The sequence below is a fragment of the Myotis brandtii genome, unplaced genomic scaffold (genome assembly GCF_000412655.1).
Source record: "Myotis brandtii unplaced genomic scaffold, ASM41265v1 scaffold236, whole genome shotgun sequence".
Taxonomy (NCBI): domain Eukaryota; kingdom Metazoa; phylum Chordata; class Mammalia; order Chiroptera; family Vespertilionidae; genus Myotis; species Myotis brandtii.
In genome coordinates, this window is record NW_005358901.1 from 2,024,288 (window position 1) to 2,045,451 (window position 21,164).

A 21,164-nucleotide genomic window follows, 5' to 3' on the forward strand; every position below is an offset into this window, starting at 1 on the left:
TGCGTGTGCGCGTGCGCACAGGACGACCCGGCTCCTGGCGCCCATCCTCCTTCTGCGCTTGCGTGCGCCCCTGAAGCGTGGTGATCAGACCCCGTGTGTCCAGCTGTTTCCGGCGCTCCCTGCCCCCGGATCATCAGGGCCTGCCCCTGCCACCAGGCTGCGGGTTGACCTGCCTCTTGTGCGCTTTGGGCGCAGGCCCCTATTCTTGACATACATGCTAAACATTGGTGGTCCTTCTGCTCTTATAGGAAGTGTGAGTTCTCAGGGCCTTTTCTTACCCCGACCGCGGGGTTAGAGGTCTCTCCCAAACCCCACAAGCCCAAGGTTCTCCAACTCTTATTGCACAGAAGGCCCACTTGTAGGGTGTCAGGTCTAGCAAACGCTCAGGGCGCCCCATTAAATTCTAATTTCACTAAAGAATAATTTTTTTTAGTATGTCCCAAAGATTGCATGAGACATACTTATACTAAAAAATTCCCCCCCCATCTAGAATTCGAATTTAACGGTATCCTACGTGTTGTCTGGCGACTGCACTCCATTGGGGAGTTTGTTAGAAATGCAGATTTCGGCCCTCTCCTCTTTGTAGAGCCAGGACCTCGAAACTGCGTTAGGAACTGTGGGTGCCTCTGAGGCTCCAGGACTGGCTGTTCCTTCTGCTCAGGTCTCCCTACCCTCCTTGCCTGGCTTCCAGGCCCTGCTCTGAAGAGCCCTCCTGCTGCCACAGACAGGGCACAGGGCCCTCGAGGGGCTGTGGGATTGTTTATCAGTCCAGGACAGTTCTCTTGGCCTCGCTCACTTTCTGCCCCTGCCCCCCTGCGTGGTGGTGATGGATTCCCATTTCACCCAGGGGAAAGCTGCAGTGGGGGTGAGTCAGGCAGTCTGGTCAGGGCACAGCCAGTGCAGGGCTCCGGCCTTCCTAATCCAAGGGTAAAAGAAGGCCTCTTGTTTGAGATTTACATTGTCACCTGCAGAGCCTGACTCAGCTCACTGAAGAAGCACCATTTACCAAGTCCCTCCTACCGCCAGAGTCCACGCATCCTGGGACCCCAGGGCCACGGCCCTCCTCCCCCCCAGCACGCTCCTGCCCAGTGTTCCCAGGAATTCCGGCACACACCTGTTTTCCAGTTTGGTGCCTTGGGGCAGCAGGTAGTCCTAAGCTGCTGAGGGGCCTTGCAGTTAGGGATCCATCTCCCTGGTCCACTAGGCCAGGGGTCCTCAAACTTTTTAAACAGGGGGCCAGTTCACTGTCCCTCAGACCGTTGGAGGGCCGGACTATAGTTTAAAAAAAAACTATGAACAAATTCCTATGCACACTGCACATATCTTATTTTGAAGTAAAAAAAACAAAATGGGAACAAATACAATATTTGTATTTGCATGTGGCCCGAGGGCCGTAGTTTGAGGACCCCTGCACTAGACCCTCCAGGATCTGCCAGTGCAGTTGAGCACTTCTGGCCCTGGGCAGTTGGCACCCGGGGCAGAGGCACCACTACCATAAGTGTGACCAGGTTGTCTGCCTCCCCCTGGAGACCAGAGCACAGACGTTTTTAGGAGGCAACTATTGCTGCCGGCAGAGGAGATGGACGCACCCAGGGAAGGGACTGAGCTGGGCAGGACCTCGTGGGGGAGGGCTGTAGGGGGAGTCGGGGTGCCGTACTTAAGATCCCTGGATGTGTTTAAGCAAAAATGAGCAGTTTCTGTTTGTAGGCAGACTGGCATTCCCCGCGGGGCTTTTGGGATGGGGGCTGGGGTTCTCTCTGTGGAACCTGTTTATTTCTCATCTGTAGAATGGGCCCAGGACCTCTGTCTTGCAGAGGGACTCGGAAAGCAGTTGGTGAGCTGGTGAGCAGCAGCTGTGTGCCCTGGTCAAGAGCCTCCACTCAGGGAGCCTGGTCTTGTCCTGTAGAAAGGGGACAGTCCCACATTCTCCCTACCAGGTCGTTGGGAGGAGTAGGGGAGCCCATTGGTGAAAGCGTGAGGACATGGACATGGTATTACGTAAAGGCAACTGTCTTCCGACATGCTGGGCCTTGTTTGGGGTCTGCTGACCTAGTGATTCACCAGGTATCCTTTCCTCTCCCCATTTTCTCTCATAGCAGTTTTATTGAGATACAGTTCACATACCGTGTAGTCCACTCATTTAAAGTGTACATTTTAGTGGTTTTTAGTATAGTCACAGGGTTGTGGAAATGTCATCACTATCTAACTCCAGACAATTCCATCACCCCAAAAAGAAACCTGTCTGCATTAGCAGTCACCCTCACCTACCTCCCCCAGCCCCTGGTAATCAGGAATCTACTTTCTGTCTCTGTGGATTTGTTTGTTCTGAACATCTTACATAAATGAAATCACATACTGTGTGGCCTTTTGTGTTCAAGGTCCTTCTGCCCTGTGATGAGTGTCAGTGCCTCATTCCTTTTCATGGCTGAGTAATATTCCAGTTTATTCACGGGCCACATTGTGTTTATCATCGGTTGGTGGACACCCATTGCATCCACCTTTTGGCTGTTGTGAATCCTGCTGCTGTGAACACGTGTGTACAGGTTTCTGTGTGGATGTGGGTTTTCAGTTTTTCTGGGCTCATGCCTAGGAGTGGAGGGAAGTTGCTGGGTCAGATGGTGGTCATCCTGTGATATTTATCCGTCCTCTCTAGGGCCCAGCCAGACGTGTCCCAAAGGCAGCCTCCATTATTTGTCGTTTGTTTTGTTTTGGTTAGACAGAGGTTGCACTTTTAGAAGGACAAGTCAGACTGTGTTTGCCGTACAGACAGTGAGAACTTTTGTGGTCCAGGGAAGGCCGTGTGGGGCGTGGGATCCTGGGCATGGTGTGTGCTCCGAGCAGATTGCAGAGTTGGCATTAGGGACTCTAGTGTGGGCGCTGCCCAGCACAGGCATTGTGGGCACATGAGGGTCACCCTTCATGAGTTCCACTTTTCGTGGCTGCCGCTGGCACCCTAGTTCAGTATGTTTGTCAAACCGGTATTGTGCGCCTAGGACACATTGTGGTGGGTCAGGATCTTACGTGCTCCCTGAAGGGCCTGGCTGATAAATAAATGAGGGCACATGGAGCTTAGGCGTAAGCCGCGGGGCATGTCATGAGCAGTAAAAGCCGACTGTTGTAAAATGATTTCAACACTTGCTTGTCCACAGGGAAGAGGAAGGAGGGGCTGGTCTACTCCAAGTCCCCAGCTGGACAGTGTGTTCTGGCCGGGCAGCTGCATCTGAGCTCCTCCTGAATCCAGTTGAGGTTATCTGTGATTTATCTCTAACATTCGCCAAGGCAGCCCTGACCAATAGGAATAAGAAGCTCATACATAGCCCTAGCCAATTTGGCTCAGTGGATAGAGCATCAGCCTGCGGACTGAAGGGTTCCAGGTTCGATTCACCCTGACCAATAGGAATAAGAAGCTCATACATAATGTTAAGTTAGAAACCATGTTTTTAGAAAGTACAAAGTAACAGGTGCAGTTAATTTTAATACTGTTTAATTAACCTAAAACAAAAAAAAAAAGAAGAAGCTCATACATAATGTTAAGTTTTTTAGAAACCATGTTTTTAGAAAGTACAAAGTAACAGGTGCAGTTAATTTTAATACTGTTTAATTAACCTAAAACATGTAGTGTCATCACTTCAACACTTAGTCAATATAAAAACAATTCATGAGATAGTTTATGTTCTTCTTTGTATTAAGTTTCCAAGATCTAGTGTGCATTTTTGCTCACAGCACATCTCAAAGAAAAAGGAAAAAATAAAAAGTCAATGGCGGTTTAAACTTTGCAAATCAAGAGTTGGTACATGACTGAGTGAGAACATGACCAGTGATGCATTTTACTTGGGCTGGGGCTCCCGGATGAGCCCTCAGATTCAGCACACTCCTAGGATGGACTCCTCGGCTCACCCAGGCCTCCTGTGGCTGACAGATGATGCTCTGCTCCAATCTCTGTCTCCCACAGTCGGAGCCCTGCCAAGGATGGATCCCCTGGGCTGCACGGAGCAGTGTGAGGATAAGAAGGCCAAGAGCTCAAATCGAGAGCCTGCGCTGTGGCAAGCCCTTCCTGTTCTGTCCGAGCAGCAGTCCAGGGACGTGGAGCTGGTGCTGGCCTATGCCGCACCCATCCTCGACAAGCGCCAGACTTCCCGTCTCCTCAAGGAGGTGTCAGCCGTCCACCCACTGCCTGCACAGCCTCACCTTAAAAGGGTTCGCCCGAGCCCTGATGCTGGCCGTCCACACGTGCTGGAGATGCTGCTGTGCCTGGCAGGGCCCGCTGCAGGCACTCGATCGCTGGCTGAGCTCCTCCCACATCCGGCAGTGGATCCCCGAGGCCTGGGACAGCCCTTCCTGGTGCCTGTGCCTGCCTGGCCACCCCTGACCAGGGGCCAGTTTGAGGAGGCACGTGCCCATTGGCCCACATCATTCCATGAGGACAAGCATGTGACCCGGGCCCTGGCCGGGCAACTTTTCTCAGCACAGGAGCAGGCTGAGATGCAGGGCCACATGGAGCGGGCTATACGGGTGGCGCAACAGGCGGCTACCAGGGGCCTGAGGGCTGTGGGGGCTGTGGTAGTGGACCCGGCCTCAGGCCGGGTACTGGCCACGGGCCATGACTGTAGCAGCTCAGCCAGCCCCCTGCTGCATGCCACCATGGTGTGCATTGACTTGGTGGCCCAAGGCCAGGGTCAAGGCACCTATGACCTCAGGCCCCACCCGGCTTGTTCCTTCACCCCAGCCTCAGCCTCCCAGGATGTCCAGGCCATCTCTATGCACACACTGGATAAGGACATGGACATGGATGATAACGGCCTCCCCTATGTGTGCACCGGCTATGACCTCTACATTACCCGCGAGCCCTGTGCCATGTGCGCCATGGCCCTGGTGCACTCCCGTGTGCAGCGTGTCTTCTATGGGGCACCCTCTCCTGATGGTGCCCTGGGCACCCGCTTCCGCATCCATGCGCGACCTGACCTCAACCACCGTTTCCAGGTGTTCCGGGGTGTGCTGGAGGCCCAGTGCCGCCAGCTGGACCCGGACACGTAGGTGCCAAGCTTGCTGGCTCCAGACTGTTCTCTGCTCTGCCAGCCTCAGCCTCCTCACAGATCCACTTGGGCCCTGGCTCCCTCATTGTCTAAGGGCTGCGATCCTGTTTGTGGATTTCAGGGACGTGCCTCCCAGCCGCGGAACCTGTGCCTACACTATCTTCATTGGTGTGTGGTGCTGCATTTCTGCTAGACCAAGCTTTTCCCGGGGCTGGAGCATAATGGGGCCCAGCCGGGCCTCATCGCTGGGCACTCAGGCTTCCCTCCTTCTGCCGCCTTCACCCTGCGTCCACGGGTCTACTGGGATTGTATCCCCTTTATCTCAAGTCTGACCCATGAAAATAAACTCAACCCTTAAGCCAGGTTGGTGTCTGTTGACAATTGTGGGGCTGCCTCCATCGAGGGCCTGGGTGTACACAGCTGGAGGGGAGCTTCTGAATCAAATGTGACCAGAGCTCTGCCCGAGTTGAAGGGTGTTGCTGGCTAGGGTGTGTCTGGACTCAGCTGATGGAAAGGCTCCTTCAGGCTGTCCCATTTCCCCTCCATCTCAAGTGGCCAGAGGAGTCCCCAAAGGCCGACTGCCACAGAGCAGTCATCACCAGAACCAAGTTGTTTGTTTGGGAATTGGAGCAGGCTGTTTGTCCATCCAGCAACCATGCACTGTCCAACCACAAAGGCACTTCAGGGATTCCAGGACATCCCTGTCCCAAGCGATGCTCAGGCTCCTGGGGACGCTCCCATCTTGTGGGGGCAGGGCAGGCGGGGGTTCCACCTGCGAGCCAGTGCAGTGTCCGGACGTGGGTGGGGCATGAGCCTGCCTGCCTGCAGGGAGAGCCTGCCTGCCTGCAGGGAGAGCCTGCCTGCCTGCAGGGAGAGCCAGCCAGGGCATGACAGAGGGTCTCAGGGGAATATCGCTAAACTGAGGGATGGGCCCCATGGAACTCAGTATCACTGGAACCTTCTTGCCTGGACTGTAGGTGAGGAATATTCCTGGCGCCTAGCCTCAAGCATGGCTCCTGCCCCCTCTGGTGCCAAGGGTCTCCTGGAGCTTCACTTGGGTTGCAGTGGGGTCCTCAGTTTTGCAAGGCTCATGGGGCAAAAGCTACAGACCAGATTGTGTGAACCCAGTCTTGGTGATTTGGCAGTTGGGCACTGCAGCCATAATGAGGCACTCGGAGCTATCTGTGGATAAAAGGTGGGGAGGATGAGGTGGCAGGAGGGCAGTAGGCGTGGTCACTGGGATCCCAGGAATGTCCTGGCTCCAGGCTGGCCTGTGGGGCAGGGGCTGCAGTCTAACCCTTCCCCTCCCACCATCGCAGATGCTGCCCAGAGGTGAAGTGATGACACATTTGGTCACATGTTTGGGGTGGCCTTCCGGGCAAGAGCCCAGACACCCCTGTGGATAGCCTGGAGGTTAGAACTCTAGACACCGCAGTTGCACAGGCTACAGCTGGTGTCAGGGTCACCTGGCAGCCAAGGTGACTGTTGCTGTTTCCCCTCCAGGTGGCTGCAGGCTTCAGCCTCATCAGGCCATCACATTGGAAATGCCAGGTGAGTCTTTCCTGGGCGCCCTGGGGTTTGTGTCTCAGTTCCTCAGGGAAGTGCCCTCGGGTGGCCAGACCCTTTAGGACCACTGTAGGCGCCCACCTCACGTTCCTCCTCCCATGATGGCTGTTGGAGTCGCCTCCCGGCACTGAGGGGATCACAGGGAGGCACAGTTTCTTTTCTTTCTTTTTAAAAATTGATTAGAGAGAGAGAAGAGAAACATTGATTGATTGCCTCCCATACATACCCCAACCGGGGATTGAATCCACAATCGAGGTGTGTGCTCTGACCGGGAGTGGAACCTGAAACCTTTTGGTATATGCGATGACGCTCCAACCAATTGAGCCACCCGGCCAGGGTTGCTGCTGCTTTCTTTAAAAACTTTATTTTTATAGCGTTCAGTTTCCACATGAGTTGTCAGCTGGTGTTCAGCGTGGCCAGGCCTTCTGCCTGGGGCTCATTTTACTGACACCACAGGTGGGCACTGAGGTTTGTCACCTGGGTTCATGCCTATACACATAAGATGACGCCCTCATTTCCTCATGAGCCCCCAGGGTGGCCTGCCTCGTCCTGCTTGAAAACAGAGGCAGAGCGTACACTGAAGTTTGGTGGCCCATGGTCACCCTGCTGGTGGCAGAACTGGGATTTGAACCCAGGACCATGGATTCCAAGTCAGCGCAAAATGTTTAGCCAAGAAAACAGGGTTTCAAGGAGCCTCAAGATTCAGCCAGTTTTCTGTCTCCTTCCTGTCACAGCACGTGCTGGTGGGACTGACTGTTGCAAACACCCTGTTTTTGCTGTGGGGTTGGATGTCAGTCAGGCAGGGAAAGGGGTGCCCTGCCTTGTCCTGGGAGCCAAGGGACTAGGGAATGGATAGCTGGGTGGGGACTGTTGGGGCCTTGGGTGCATGGCCACAGGGCTTGGTCGGGCACTATGAGTGAGGTTAGTGACCAGAGCTGGGGAGATCCCTCTGGGTGGGCTCACTGGAAGGGCGGAAGGCTGGAAACCCTGCCTCTCATGGTCTCCTAGAGCAGTGGTCGGCAAACCGCGGCTCGCGAGCCACATGCGGCTCTTTGGCCCCTTGAGTGTGGCTCTTCCACAAAATACCACGTGCGGTCGCGCATGTACAGTGTGAAGTTGACTTAAAACTTTAAGTAAAGTTTATTAAGTTAATTTTAGGGAACGTTGTGGAGTGAAAGAAGATGTAGTGTCGAGGATTGAGAAAGGTATGTTGAGATGGTTTGGACATATAGAGAGGATGAACGAAAGGAGATAGACGAAACAAGTATACAAGACAAGTGTGGATGGGAGAGTTGGAAGGGGTCGACCTCAGCGAACGTACCTCAATCAGATTGAGGACGTTTTTAGCAAAGGCCAGCTTAGGAGTACCCTAATTAAGTTAATAACAATGTACCTACCTATATAGTTTAAGTTTAAAAAATTTGGCTCTCAAAAGAAATTTCAATTGTTGTACTGTTGATATTTGGCTCTGTTGACTAATGAGTTTGCCGACCACTGTCCTAGAGAGTCAGGCAGGTCAGGACACTTCTGGCTTCTGTGTTACTTGGTAAATGTCTGAGGCTTTTCAGTGGCCAACAAGGTGTGGCTACTTCAACCTTCTCCTTCCTCCAGCCTCTGATCTTACTGCTCCAAGACAGGTAGGACCTCACCTCAGGGCCCTGCACTGGCAGCATCCTCCCCCAGAATCCGCTGAACTCCCTTCTTCACTTTCTTGAGTCTTTGTTCAAATGCCACCCTGTAATAAAGCCACCCTGACCCTGCTTTTAGGTCAAAGCGGACACCCCTAGCACTGTCCCTGCTAGCCCCCACCTGCTCTGGTGGTTCCTCTTTACAGCACCCAGCATGTCTCAGCTCTCCACCTAGATACCCACCTGTCACAGTGATTGTTGCCCCCCTGTTGGGATGGAGCCCGAGGACAGGGCTCCGTGTGTGTTGTCTTTTGTTACCTGGCAGGTACTCAGGAAGCATGCCCAGTGGCAGTGGGGTGAAGTGGAAGGACACAGAGAGGCAACAGGGCAGCACTGACTTTACCATGCTGTTGGTCAAGTCATGTCTCCAAAAAGACATGTTCAGGTCCTGACCCCTGGTACCTGGGATTGGAACCTATCCCATTTGGAAAGAGGGTCTTTGCAAGTCTATTAGTTAAAATGGATCACACTGTGGTAAGGTGGTCCTAATGCAAGGACAGGTGTCCTTATAAGAAAAGGGAAATTTGAACACTAACACAGGAGGTCGCCATGTGACCATGGAGGCAGACACTGGGGTAATGTGGCCACAATCCAAGGATCCCTAGAGCCCCCAGAAGCTGGTAGAGGCTGGAAGGACCCTTCCCTGGAGCCTTTCGAGGGAGCGTGGACCTGGGACACCTTGATCTCTGACCTCTGGCTTCCATATTATAAGAGGAAAAATCTGTTGTTTTAAACCCCCAGTGTGTGGCTGTTAGTTATAGGATGCTCACAAATTCCAAGAGCCAGAACCTTCCCTGGCGACAGGTGTTAACAGTATCTGGGTTCTGCCTATGAGCCTGTGTGAGTGTCCTGTGACGGTTCTAAGAAGTCACACAGGATTTACCAGGAGTCTAACAGACTAACTCATGTGGCTAAAGCCAGGTGTGGGCAGGGCTAGTCCTTCCGTTTCCAGCCTTTTCCAGTTTCTTAGAGGCACCACATCCCTGGCTGTGGCCCCCTCCTCCATCTTCACAGCCAGCAGCTCAGCCTCTTCCATCTCTGCCTCTCACCCTCTTGCCTCCCTCTTAAGAGGACCCTGTAAGGACACTGCCCCCCCCCCCCCCCCACCCTGGGTTTGAAAAAAAAACGGGTTCGTGCCCATCCTAGGGGCTTTGATTTAATCCATCTGCAAAGTCCCTCTGCCGTGTGAGGCAACATGTCTACAGGTCCCAAGAACAGGACAGGGACATCTTTGGGGCCTTTACTGTGCTGCCCCCAGCATGGCTTAGTCCCACGGTGTTCTGTGTCCCCATAGAAAAGGAGAACAACTTCCCGCCGCTGCCCAAGTTCATCCCTCTGAAGCCTTGTTTCTACCAGAACTTCTCCGACGAGATCCCCATTGAGCATCAGGTCCTAGTGAAGAGGATCTACCGGCTGTGGCTGTGTGAGCAGTGGGGTTGGCTGGGGGGTGGCGGTGGGGGGCTCCCCACACCACTGTAGAGACCCAGGCCAGGCCCAGGTCATGAAGCTGCCCCATCCTTGGGCTGGGAGAGCTTGAGGTTTTTGCAGTAACTCTCCTTTCTGATAAAATTCTGTCCCGGAGGCGGCATGGTGTGATGGACAGAACAGGTGGGCTGCTGGGCAGGAACCTTTGTCTCCCTGAGCCTTCTCTGGTCTTTGGTCCCTGTGTAGTGGGGTGGAGGTACTTGTGCCCTAACCCCCAAACCCTGGCTGAAGCCTCCTTGTCTCCCCTGTCCAGTCTACTGCATTACACTGGCAGTCAACCTCGTCGCCTGCCTGGCCTGGTGGATCGGAGGTGGCTCAGGAGCCAACTTTGGCCTGGCCCTCGCCTGGCTACTGCTCTTCTCCCCTTGTAGCTATGTGTGCTGGTTCCAGCCTGCTTACAAGGCCTTCCGGTAAGTGGGGGCCTGGCCATGCCCTCATGGGGCCTTGGGGTGACTGTGCTGGCAGTGGGTTCAAAACTGAGTAGCCAGGATGCCCCCAACTGTGTGTGCACATCTCCATGCTGATTCCTGCACTTGGAACCTGTGCCTGCTCTGCACCTGTCACCCTAACCCAGGTGCTAGTAACCCTCCCTTTCTCTTGTCCAATTTGGATGACAGCTTGTATCAGGGTCTGTGCACTACAACCCACAGATGCCTGTTGTGTTGTCTTTTAATAACTCTATTGAGTTATATTTCACATTCCATACAACTTACTTACCTAATATTTGAGTGTTTCTAGAGTCTGCACAAGGTTGTACACTCATCACATCCAATTCCAGAACATTTTCACTGCTTCAGAAGAAACCCCATCCCCCTTAGCAGTCACCCCTATCCCCTCCCCAGCCTCTTTGGACATAACCTGCTTCTATGAACATTGGCCCCCAGCCAGCCCCCTGCTACTCAGGTGTATTGCTCCTGGATGGTCCCTAAATCCCATCCTTAGGAGGTAAGAGTTCTTATACACCAGTGATGGCGAACCTTTTGAGCTCGGCGTGTCAGCATTTTGAAAAACCCTAACTTAACTCTGGTGCCGTGTCACATATAGAAATTTTTTGATATTTGCAACCATAGTAAAACAAAGACTTATATTTTTGATATTTATTTTATATATTTAAAAGCCATTTAACAAAGAAAAATCAACCAAAAAAATGAGTTCGCGTGTCAGAGGTTCGCCATCACTGTTATACACCTTTCCAGTAAGGAACCCATCAGTGCAGCATCTTCTCAGAGGGACAGTGTTTAGGCCCCTCATGGTCAGAGACTTGTGTGAGCATGTGTGCAGTAATTCACGCAGGTCGTACCTGAAGAAGGGAGAGTATTTCTGTGTTGCTGTCTCTGCCTCACATTCTCCTCTGGGTTGTTGTCACTGAGAGGCTGGGGCAGCCATAATGGTCATTCCTCTCGCTCTCCAGGGCCGACAGTTCCTTCAATTTCATGGCATTTTTCTTTATCTTCGGAGCCCAGTTTGTCTTGACCGTCTTCCAGGCTGTCGGCTTCTCAGGATGGGGTGCTTGGTAAGTCAGTGAACGTGGCCGCTATGGTGGGTGTTAACTATAGACATGTGCGTGAATACCTGTGTCAGTTCGTGCGGGCTGAGACTGTAACATAGACCCCAACTTCTGACGGCTGATGGAGAACAGACATTTACTTCCTGCTTTTGTAAATGCTCCAAGGAGGTGCCAGGTTGAGGGGCAGGTGTCTGCTCCACATTGGTACCCAGTGCCTGTGAATGCTTGATTACCAGCCACGCTGGCCACAAGGAAGAGACCGGTAGGCATGGGCCAGCAGTGTGTCCCAGGAGGAAAGTTTGGAGAACAGCAACCTGTGAGCCCACCCTCTAGAGCAGTGGTTCTCAACCTTCTGGCCCTTTAGATACAGTTCCTCATGTTGTGACCCAACCATAAAATTATTTTCGTTGCTACTTCATAACTGTAATGTTGCTACTGTTATGAATCATAATGTAAATATCTGATATGCAGGATGGTCTTAGGCAACCCCTGTGAAAGGGTCGTTCGACCGCCAAAAAGGGGTCACGACCCACAGGTTGAGAACCGCTGATCTAGAGAGAAATCCGGCCTTCTGTTTGCTTGATTTTAGAATATTAGATGACATTTCCATGGCTGCTGTAACAAGTTACTTCCAACTTAGTGACTTAAAATGCAACAAACTTCTCATTTCCAGTTTGGGGGAGTCCAACATGGGTCTCATGTGCTAAACCCAGGTGTGGGTGGGGCTGGTCCTTTCGGAGGCTCCAGGGGAGAATCATTTCCTGCCTTTTCCAGCTTCGAGGGTGCTACATCTCTGGCTCATGGCCCCTTCCTCCATCTTCACAGCCAGCAGTGCAGCCTCTCCCAAATTTCTACTGTCCTTTCTGCCTCCCTCATGTGAGGACCCTGTGATGACACTGAGCCCCCTGGGTAATCCAGGGTCATCCCCATTTCATGGCCTTAACTTCATCCTACCTGCTAAGTCCCTTTACCACATGAGATGACAGACGTGTCGAGAGTTACTGGGACCAGGACACAGGTGGTGTCTCTGGTGTCCAGTGTTGGGTAAGAGGTATTCGGAGTGACTCTCTTCACACGAGAACTGCCTGGGAGTGCCCTGATGTGTTTGGTCTTTTGGTTGATTATTTTCTGAATGACAGGAGCTCATTCTATCTGTAGTTAGAGCTCCCGATTCAGGAACATTTTCTTTCTTTTTTAAAAAAAATGCATTTTATTTATTTTTTACAGAGAGGAAGGGAGAGGGATAGAGAGTTTGAAACATCTATGAGAGAGAAACATCGATCAGCTGCCTCCTGCACACCCCCTACTGGGGATGTGCCTACAACCAAGAGGCATGCCCTTGACCGGAATCAAACCTGGGACTCTTCAGTCCGCAGGCTGACACTCTATCCACTGAGCCAAACCGGTCAGGGGAGGGACATTTTCTTATGTCATGTCCTCGAGTCCTCTTGCTCCACTTTTTCTGGGTCTTTTTAAAAATATATAATATATTTTTATTGATTTCAGAGAGGAAGGGAGAGGAAGAGAGAGATAGAAACATCAATGATGAGAGAGAATCAATCAATCCACTGCCTCCTGCACGCCCCCCACTGGGGATCGAGCCCGCAACCCGGGCACGTGCCCTTGACCGGAATCGAACCAGGGACCCTTCAGTCTGCAGACCGATGCTCTATCCACTGAGCCAAACCGGCTAGGCCTGGGTCTTGTTTTGGGATGCCTATTGCCATCATTTCTGTGGTTTTCCTCCCTGTCGTTCCCTGTGTACACTGGGAGAGCCACCGTGGCCCGTCCTCTGCAGTGAGAAGTCATACAGTCTTGTTTGTTTCTTGAGGCTCATGTGAGTTTTCACGGCCTCTTCAGACCCCGCCTCTCAGCTCCTTCCTTACTGTCCATTTCCTGCTGTCTCTTCTGCCCTTCTCTGTAGAGCCTCAAAATCATCTGCTTTTCTCCTGAGATCATTTCTAGAATGCATGTCCCTACATCTTCCTGTTGTTGCTCTTCCTGTTGGTGATGACATGCGCTTTGTGTGGACCTGGGTTTCTCCTTGGTCCTCCCATATCTGGGAGGACCGGTAAGGTGCTATCTCAGTCTTTCAGGTGCAGTGATTCTCGGAGAGGACCTCAGGACTCCGCAGATGGTTGTGCTCTTGGCTGTGGTTTATACAGAAACAGGACAGCAAAATGAGCTGAGGGAATAGGTGTGTAGGACAAGTTGAGGGGGGATCAGATGCAAGCTTCCAGAGTCCTCTCCTGGTGGGGTCCCACAGAATACACTTAATTACCCCAAAATGAAATGTGACAATGTGCAGAAGGTGCAGTACCTAGGGCTCTCATTGGGGTTGGTCATGTGGACCCCGCTCTGCCTGGCAGGTACAAGATTCCAGACTCCAGGAGGAGAACAGGTGCTCAGTGCAAATGATGTAGTTGCAGAGGTATTTTAGGGCCAGGCAGCTCCCCTATCGGGGAGAGGAGCCCCCAGAGTTCAATTCTCAAATGTCCCCCCACTACAGGCATGCACGGGCATCTTGTTGTTGTTTTGTTAATCCTCAGATGAGGACATTTTTTCCCACTGATTTTTAAAGAGAGTGGAAGTGGGGTAGAGACAGAGAGAGGGAGAGGGAGAGAGAAACATCGATAGGTTGCCTCCTGCACGCACCCTGCCAGGGGCAGGGATCTAACCTGCTACCCAGGTACAGGTACATGCTCTTTTTTTTTTCTTTTTTAAAAATATATTTTATTGATTTTTTACAGAGAAGAAGGGAGAGAGATAGAGAGTTAGGAACATTGATGAGAGAAACATCGATCAGCTGCCTTCTGCACACCTCCTACTGGGGATGTGCCTGCAACCAAGGGACTTGCCCTTGACCAGAATCGAACCTGGGACTCTTCAGTCCGCAGGCTGACACTCTATCCACTGAGCCAAACCGGTTAGGGCCAGGTACATGCTCTTGATTGGAAAATGAACCCTTGACCTTTCAGTGTACGGACGAATGCTTTAACCATTGAGCACACCAGCCAGGGCACTTGGGCATCTTTTTTTTTTTTTTTCTTTTTAATATATTTTATTGATTTCAGAGAGAAAAGGAGAGGGAGAGAGAGAGAATCATCAGTGATGGGAGAGAATCACTGATAGGCTGCCTCCTGCATGCTCCACACTGGGGATTGAGCCCACAACCTAGGCATATGCCCTTGACTGGAATTGAACCTGGGACCCTTCAGTCCACAGTTCGATGCTCTATCTGCTGAGCCAAATCGGCTAGGGCTCAGGCATCTTTTTTCTCCAGGGTTGAACAGGGTAGAGGGACTTCCTGGTGGGGTGAGAGCAAGGACCAGAAGGGACAGTGTTCAGGGGAGACTTTCAGCTCATCCCCAAGCAGAAGCGTTGCTCTCAAGAGTGCCCCTGTGACAGTCACCCACTCCCGCCAGTCCTGTGTCATGTGGACCTGTCACTCCCTACACACTGGTCTGCTCTGCAAACACATTCCTGTGAATCCATAAAAAAGAAGGACACTTAGGATATATGAACATATCATATGTAAATATGACCATGATGGGAGGGAGAGGAAGAGAGAGATAGACACATCAATGATGAGAGAGAATCATCGATTGGCTGCCTCCCACATGCCCCACACTGGGGATTGAGCCCACAACCTGGGCATGTGCCCTGACTGGGAATCGAACCATGACCTCCTGGTTCATAGGTCGATGCACAACCACTGAGCTATGCCGGCTGAGTGGCTCCTGTTCCTTTTTAAATAGCCTTTTAACCTTGCTACCCCGAGGTTTACAGAAGGTACAGGGACAGGATAGAGTGCTGCCATCCACCCATCTCCCTGACACCTTTGCCCCCACCCAGACTGCAGGCTCCATTTGCATTTCTGCAGCAGTATCCATGAAAGCCCTTTTTAAAAAATCCTCACCCAAGGACATCTTTATAGAGAGGAAAAGAGAGAAAGAGGGAGAGAGAAACATTAATGTGAGAGAAAAACACTTATCATTTGCCTTCGGTATACTCCCTGACTGGGGATCAAACCCGCAACCAGGTATGTGCCCTGACTGGAAACCGAGCCAGGAACCCTGCAGTGCATGGGGACGACGCTCAACCAACCGAGTCGCTCCAGCGGGGCTCCTGTGGCATGGTTTAATTGTTGCTTTAGCAGAGTGTGCACGTCAGACCCGGGTGAGCTGTGCCTGTTTCTATGAGTTGGTGTCTTTTTCTGCCTCTCCCTGATCTGTGGGCTTGACTGTCCTGTGCAATGTCCCACATTTGGGTTTTTAGAGTAACAACTTTATTGAGACACATTCCACACACACAGACAAAAAATTCACCCTTTACCGAATGTCAGGGATGGGGAACGTCTGGCCCACAGGCTGTATAAGGCCTGTGAAATCATTTGGTCTGACCCTGCCAAGGCATTAGGGGTGATTAATTAAATGTTTGACCAAATATAGCAGGCTAATTTTTAAGTTAATAATTTTGTATGGCCTATGAGTGATGTTATAATATCCAAATGGCCCTTGGCAGAAAAAAAGGTTTCCCAACCCTGCTTTAGGTGTACAAATCAGTGTTTTTAATACATTCACAGGGTTGTATGTAATCATTGTCTAATTCCAGAATATTCCATCACCCCTCAAGGGAAACCCTGTTCCCATCAACAGTCACCCCCTTCCTCTAACAACTATTAATGTATTTTTTGTCCCTGTGGATGTGCCTGTTCTGGACTTTCACATGAGTGGAATCACATACTGTGTGGCCTTGTGTGTCTGGCTTCTCTCACTGAGCATGTTCAAGGTTCATCCACATTGTAGTGAGTGTCAGTGCTGTCACTCTTTTCATGGCAGAATAATATTCTATTGTGTGGATGAACCACACTTTGTATATTCGTTCATCAGCTGATGAACACTTAGGTTGTTTTTTACTTTTTTTGCTATTGTTAGTAGCGCTGCTGAGAAATTTCTATGTGTTTTTGTGTGGACATGTGTTTTTCTTTTGAGTGTATACCCAGGAATGGCATTGCTAGGTGGCAAGGTAACTATTTTAATTTTAACCTTCTGAGGAACTGCCAGATTCTTCCACAGATTTGGCAGGCTGTGTCCCCTGCTGTCTTTTCTCCTGTTCTGCCCCTTCTCCCTAGTTCTGGCCCCTTGTGCCCCTGGCTGAGTGGCTCTGGGGGAGCACCTGGCACCCCTGGCTCCCTTATTCTCTGCCCTGTCCCTCCCTCTGTGCCCAGGCCTCTCTCCATCCTCCTGTTCTCCGTACTGCATGTCTTGGCCTCTCTGGATATGGTTGGGGTATAGCAGGCTTACTCTGTCATCTGTTTGTAGCTGATTGAGGCCAGTTTATCACCTGCTGTTGCAAGGGATGTCATTCTGGGTCATAGATGAGCTTGTTCTTTGGGAAGCTGACAGTTGCCAGCTCACTCCTTGGTGAGTCTGGGAGGCAGTGCCTCGGAGCAGGCTCCCCATTCTATAGTCCCAACTGTAGGTATGTGGACCCTCAGAGACCATGATCCTCAGACTGGGCCCCACCCCCACCGCCACCTACTCGGCCTCCTGATCTAGGGCTCCAGATCTAGTGGGAGATCCCCATCAGAGGCAGTGCCTCCTCCCCTCCAGGAGCCCGAGGATGATCCCCTTCCCTATAGGACAGGGTCCAGCTGCCCCGCCTTAGCTGCCTGTCCATTTCTCCCAGTGCCCACCTGAGCCCTCCATTGCCCAGTTGTGCTCACACCCCTCTAAGTGCAAAGCAGTGTATGTAGAATGTTCCTCCCCCATTCACAGAGCGGGAGCGGGTACTGTGTTTGCATGTGCCTGTAGTATACACATGCATGTTTTCATAAACATTCTGTGGAAGAATACGTAGCAAACAGATCACATTGGTTCCCTCTGAGATGGGGGGGCGGGGGCGGGTTGGCAGGAGAGAGACTGTTTATTGTATATTCTTTCAAATTTCCTAATCTTTGAACTCTGTGGTTTTACTACTTGTTAAGAAAAAATATTCTAAAAAATACTGTGTGTCTTGACTTCCCTTCCCAGGGGAGCATGCATAAACAGATGGGCATTCCTTTCATTCGGCCAGTGATGTTCTTATGTCGTAGACCTTGCTGTGCCGGCTCAGCTTCACCTTCCTTTTCCCCTCTTACTTTTTACCATCTCCTTAGTGATCTGTCGTGTGGCTGTAGCATAATTTACGTTCTTGTTCCCAGCCAGTGGTCGTGTAGGGTACTCCCAGTTTCTCATTATTCCAAACAATTGTAAATTCTTAGAATTAAAACAGTTGGGGTAACAGTCTTTACAGATAATGCCCATGCCCTTCAGAAAGGGTGTACACTGCCACTAACAGAGTGTGTTCGTGTCTCCATTTCCTGGACGCATGACATTTGCCCATAGACGGTTGGAGAATGATACTTGTTCTAATTTGTGTGACTTTATTGGTGGGTTTGTGCATTATTTTGTGAGTTTATTGACCCCTCGGTAGTCCTTGGGAGAATTTCCCACTGCTCTGCAGGTCGTTCACCTTTTCCTTTTTCAGAGCTCTTTACATAGGAAGCGTAGTGGTCCCTTGTCCGGCAGATATGCTGGCGCCCACACTCTCTCTTACCCCTTGCAGTGGTTGGCTGGCAGCGATCGGGTTCTTTCAGACCAGTGTTGGAGCTGCCGTGGTCATGCTGTTTCCGGCCATCATGTTCACAATGTCAGCCGCCATGATGGCCATTGTGATCATGAAGGTAAGTCCTCTGGGTTCCGAGACGTCCGGCTCCTTCCCATGCATCCTGTCACCTGACCTTCCTGGCCCTGGGGACTTGTCTTATTCCTGTTTCAGGAGCAAGAGACAGTACAGTGTCCGGGAAGTGACATGATTTCCATCAGCAGGGAAGTCTCTCTGAGTCAGGACCCTCAACTGCTCAGGCCAATATCCTACCTGTCTGCCCACAGAGGCCTTCCAAGGACAAAGGACTTGGGAAAATGGCACAGTGTCGGCTGCTACTGACTACACCTACCTTTGGGTGTGTCCCCAACACACACAGGTCCACGCTGCTCGATCTGTCCACACTGGCTATGTGTTGTCAGTTGTAGTTAAATTTAAATTTGTAGTTAAAGTAAAATGAAATAAAACAGCTTTACCCCGCGTGCTCCAGGGCAGGTCAGCTCAGCCTTTCTGGTTGGTGGGGAGTCAGTGGTCTGTCCCCAGGGGTCTCTGCTGTGGAGATCACTACTAGCACCCAGGGATGGCTATGTGCACTGTCTAGGACCTGACACTCCCATGTCAGGAGGCCATCGAATGATTGTCATACAAGTTTCTTGTGGATTTCTCCATTCCAAGCACTGCCCAAGAGTACCCAGAGCCGCCTCCAAGCACTGGGTGTTGGGTAGGGGCAGTCACAGGAAGAGAAAAGCCCCAAATCCATGACAGGATGAGCCTCTTTCCATGACAGACATGCTGTGGGTCTCAACAGGGCAACAGAGATTAGCACCAAGAGGCACCAGGGGCTGGGTCTTCTGAGTTCACAGTCTTAGATTCAACATGTTTTCTAAGTTTCCACAGACCTTTCTGTGGCTTTTGTACTTCCTTTAAGAAAAACACAATCTTAAACGTGAGCGGCCTCCACATCACTCACAGAAGTACTGATCTTTGTCCTCTGCTACCACCCTCTGCCCTGCAGGTACACAGGATCTACCGGGGAACCGGTGGAAGCTTCCAGAAGGCACAGACAGAGTGGAACAACGGCACTTGGCGGGACCCACTGTCTCGGGAGGCCCAGTTCAACAACTTCTCAGGGAATAGCCTGCCTGAGTACCCCACTGTACCCACCTATCCAGCCAGTGGTAGCCAGTGGCCTTAGAGGGAGCTGACTGGTCTTGTTGCTCGCCTGCCACCACCAGCCCTCCTCCTCCTCCCTCTCCACTCCCTATCCACGCTGGGTCCAGTGGAGCCCTGAGCATCTGTCCCCTGTCCCTCCCAGGTGGCAGGTAGGCTCCTCCCCCAGCCAGGATGGCAGCAGGGGTTGGTGGCCACCGGGACCTTTTCCAGGTGGGAGGGCAGACCCCAGCAGCTCTCAGGGCCCCGTGCCCATAGCTCATCTCACATCCAAGAGCAGAGGTCCTTGCAAGCACTGCCCAGAAGTCGGCTGGCCCTGCCAGCCAGCAGAAGGATGCCTCTCTTGCTCCTGAAAACTTTTGGTCACATAATGTCCACTGCAGCAGCCACACCCTCTCCCCTTGGGGTCTCAGAGGACTGATTTTGGAAGGAGGCTGGCCGCCCTCCATGCCAGTGCTGGGGACGCTAAGAAGGGCTCCTCAAAGTCACCCCACTCCTGTCAGGGCCATCACCCTCGCCCAGTGCTCAGGAAGAGGGAGGTTCTTCCCTGCTGGTGATGTGGACACTTGATGTACAGCTGGTTGCTCAACATTTTGTCCTGAGTTTATCCATCTGCAGCCGGGGGCTCACGGGGACGGCCAGAGGCTAATTCACTGCCGCGGTGCCATGATCTCAGCTTTTCCCTGTCCATCTGTCCCAGTTCTCTGACTGGTCCTCAGCCGCTGTTCAGGACCATTGACCAGCTTGCTTCCAGCCTCCCTATCCACCGTTGCTCTCCCCCAGAGACGCTTTCTTCTCCCATGTGTTAGAACTCCAGTGCCTGGGCTGGTTGCTCCTATACAGGGAACCTCAGCAGGATGTTCATCGAGATCCAGAACCTGGGACGGAACCCTTTGGTGGGGACATGGGCTTCTCTCCCCACTGTGCAAACAGGAAAACAGGTGCATCTCATCAGTGTGTATGGCCCCAGGGTTACCACCGTCTAGAGGTGTGAGTGCTGGGCCAGCCACTCAGGCTGTGATCCACACGGCCATTTTCTGGGTGTGTGGAAGCAGATCACATTTCTCGGGAGAACAGCCTTTCAGGAGGAAACAAGATGTGACAAATCTCTGTGCCTTACTGAAATCTAAATACCGTCACTTCTTTTCTCCTCTCAATTCTTCTAGTTCCTTCTGAGATGGAGGAACTGGATGTTGTGTGGGTATTGCCACAGCACCTTTGTGAATGGACGGGCTGAGGGAGGTGCCCTGATGGCCTCTCAGCCCATGTTGTCCAGGCTTCCAGTAATGCTGCCCCTTGGCTCCTGCCTGCCTGTCCCCCGGGGCAGGCCATGGACCCATGCCTGTCACACCACGCTCTGCTGGGATGCCATCCTCTCCAGAAGCTCCAGCATGGCCAGAATGTGTCCATGTTCGCTTGCTTTGCTTTCTTGTGCCGAACGCCACGTGGTGTCTGAAGGTGGCCATGGCCCCTGAGGAAGCACCTGGGCCTGGGTCCCTGAAGGGCAAGTCCTCCTGGATGGAAAACAAAACCCTAGGTTTCCCGCGTTCTCAGTAACATCCCCAAGCCAGCTTCCCATGACTGACAGATGGCTCACACTGGGCACATTGTGGACTGAATCTCATTGTGACTGGATGCCTTTAGTAACGGAGCCGGTTAACCAGGTGCAGAATGAACACACATGAGCACCCCACTCCCCACCCCACTGTACATGGCACCTTGGTTACATTGTAGTAGGTGTTTTTGTTTTTTTTGATTATGTTACTTTATTTTGAAGTAGTTTTTGTTATTGGAAAATATTCTGGAAATAAATACATCCTTTCTGCAGCAGACCAAGCCTCCCAGGGGCTGCTTGTGGTGGGTGTATGTGTGTACGGCCTCAGACAGAATACCACCAGGACAGCCTGTGCTCCTGGACCCAGTTTCCATTGATAGGCAGACCCTGCCCTGTAAGCACCGAACCTCCCTGTGCACCAAGGACGGAGCCCGGTTCAGCCCAGCACTGTGCACCCAGGCATCTGCCCTCATAACGTCCATACGTCACTGCAGTGTGGTTTCCTTCAGGTT

At 52.0% G+C, this 21,164-nt stretch overlaps 2 protein-coding genes across 3 annotated transcripts; both read left to right on the forward strand.

Annotated features, from left to right (window-relative positions):
* The first annotated feature begins 298 nt into the window (after positions 1-298).
* Positions 299-20,929, forward strand: SCAMP4 (secretory carrier membrane protein 4). 2 transcript variants are annotated; one of them, XM_014540137.1, is made up of 7 exons: positions 299-616; positions 6,537-6,584; positions 9,582-9,710; positions 10,026-10,182; positions 11,184-11,285; positions 17,889-18,006; positions 18,943-20,929. In XM_014540137.1, exons 1-7 carry the CDS (start codon positions 451-453, stop codon positions 19,120-19,122), a joined length of 900 nt encoding a protein of 299 aa, XP_014395623.1. In that variant the 5' UTR covers positions 299-450; the 3' UTR covers positions 19,123-20,929. The 2 variants fall into 2 exon arrangements, with proteins under 2 accessions (XP_014395623.1, XP_005866776.1); XM_005866714.2 differs by lacking the exon at positions 299-616 and adding an exon at positions 5,334-5,396.
* On the forward strand, positions 3,905-5,047 carry ADAT3 (adenosine deaminase, tRNA-specific 3). Its single transcript, XM_005866716.2, is given in 2 exon segments — positions 3,905-3,955; positions 3,958-5,047. Coding segments are annotated over 2 exon segments (1,113 nt in total). The 5' UTR covers positions 3,905-3,919; the 3' UTR covers positions 5,035-5,047.
* Positions 20,930-21,164: the final 235 nt, after the last annotated feature.

What these genes read in the sequence shown, in the direction of transcription:
- SCAMP4 (XM_014540137.1), top strand. Translation starts at nt 451, where the DNA reads ATGAGACATACTTATACTAAAAAATTCCCCCCCCATCTAGAATTCGAA. An exon ending in CATCACATTGGAAATGCCAG is followed by an intron (nt 6,585 to 9,581) that starts GTGAGTCTTTCC and finishes GTGTCCCCATAG; the next exon opens with AAAAGGAGAACAACTTCCCG. An exon ending in GATCTACCGGCTGTGGCTGT is followed by an intron (nt 9,711 to 10,025) that starts GTGAGCAGTGGG and finishes TCCCCTGTCCAG; the next exon opens with TCTACTGCATTACACTGGCA.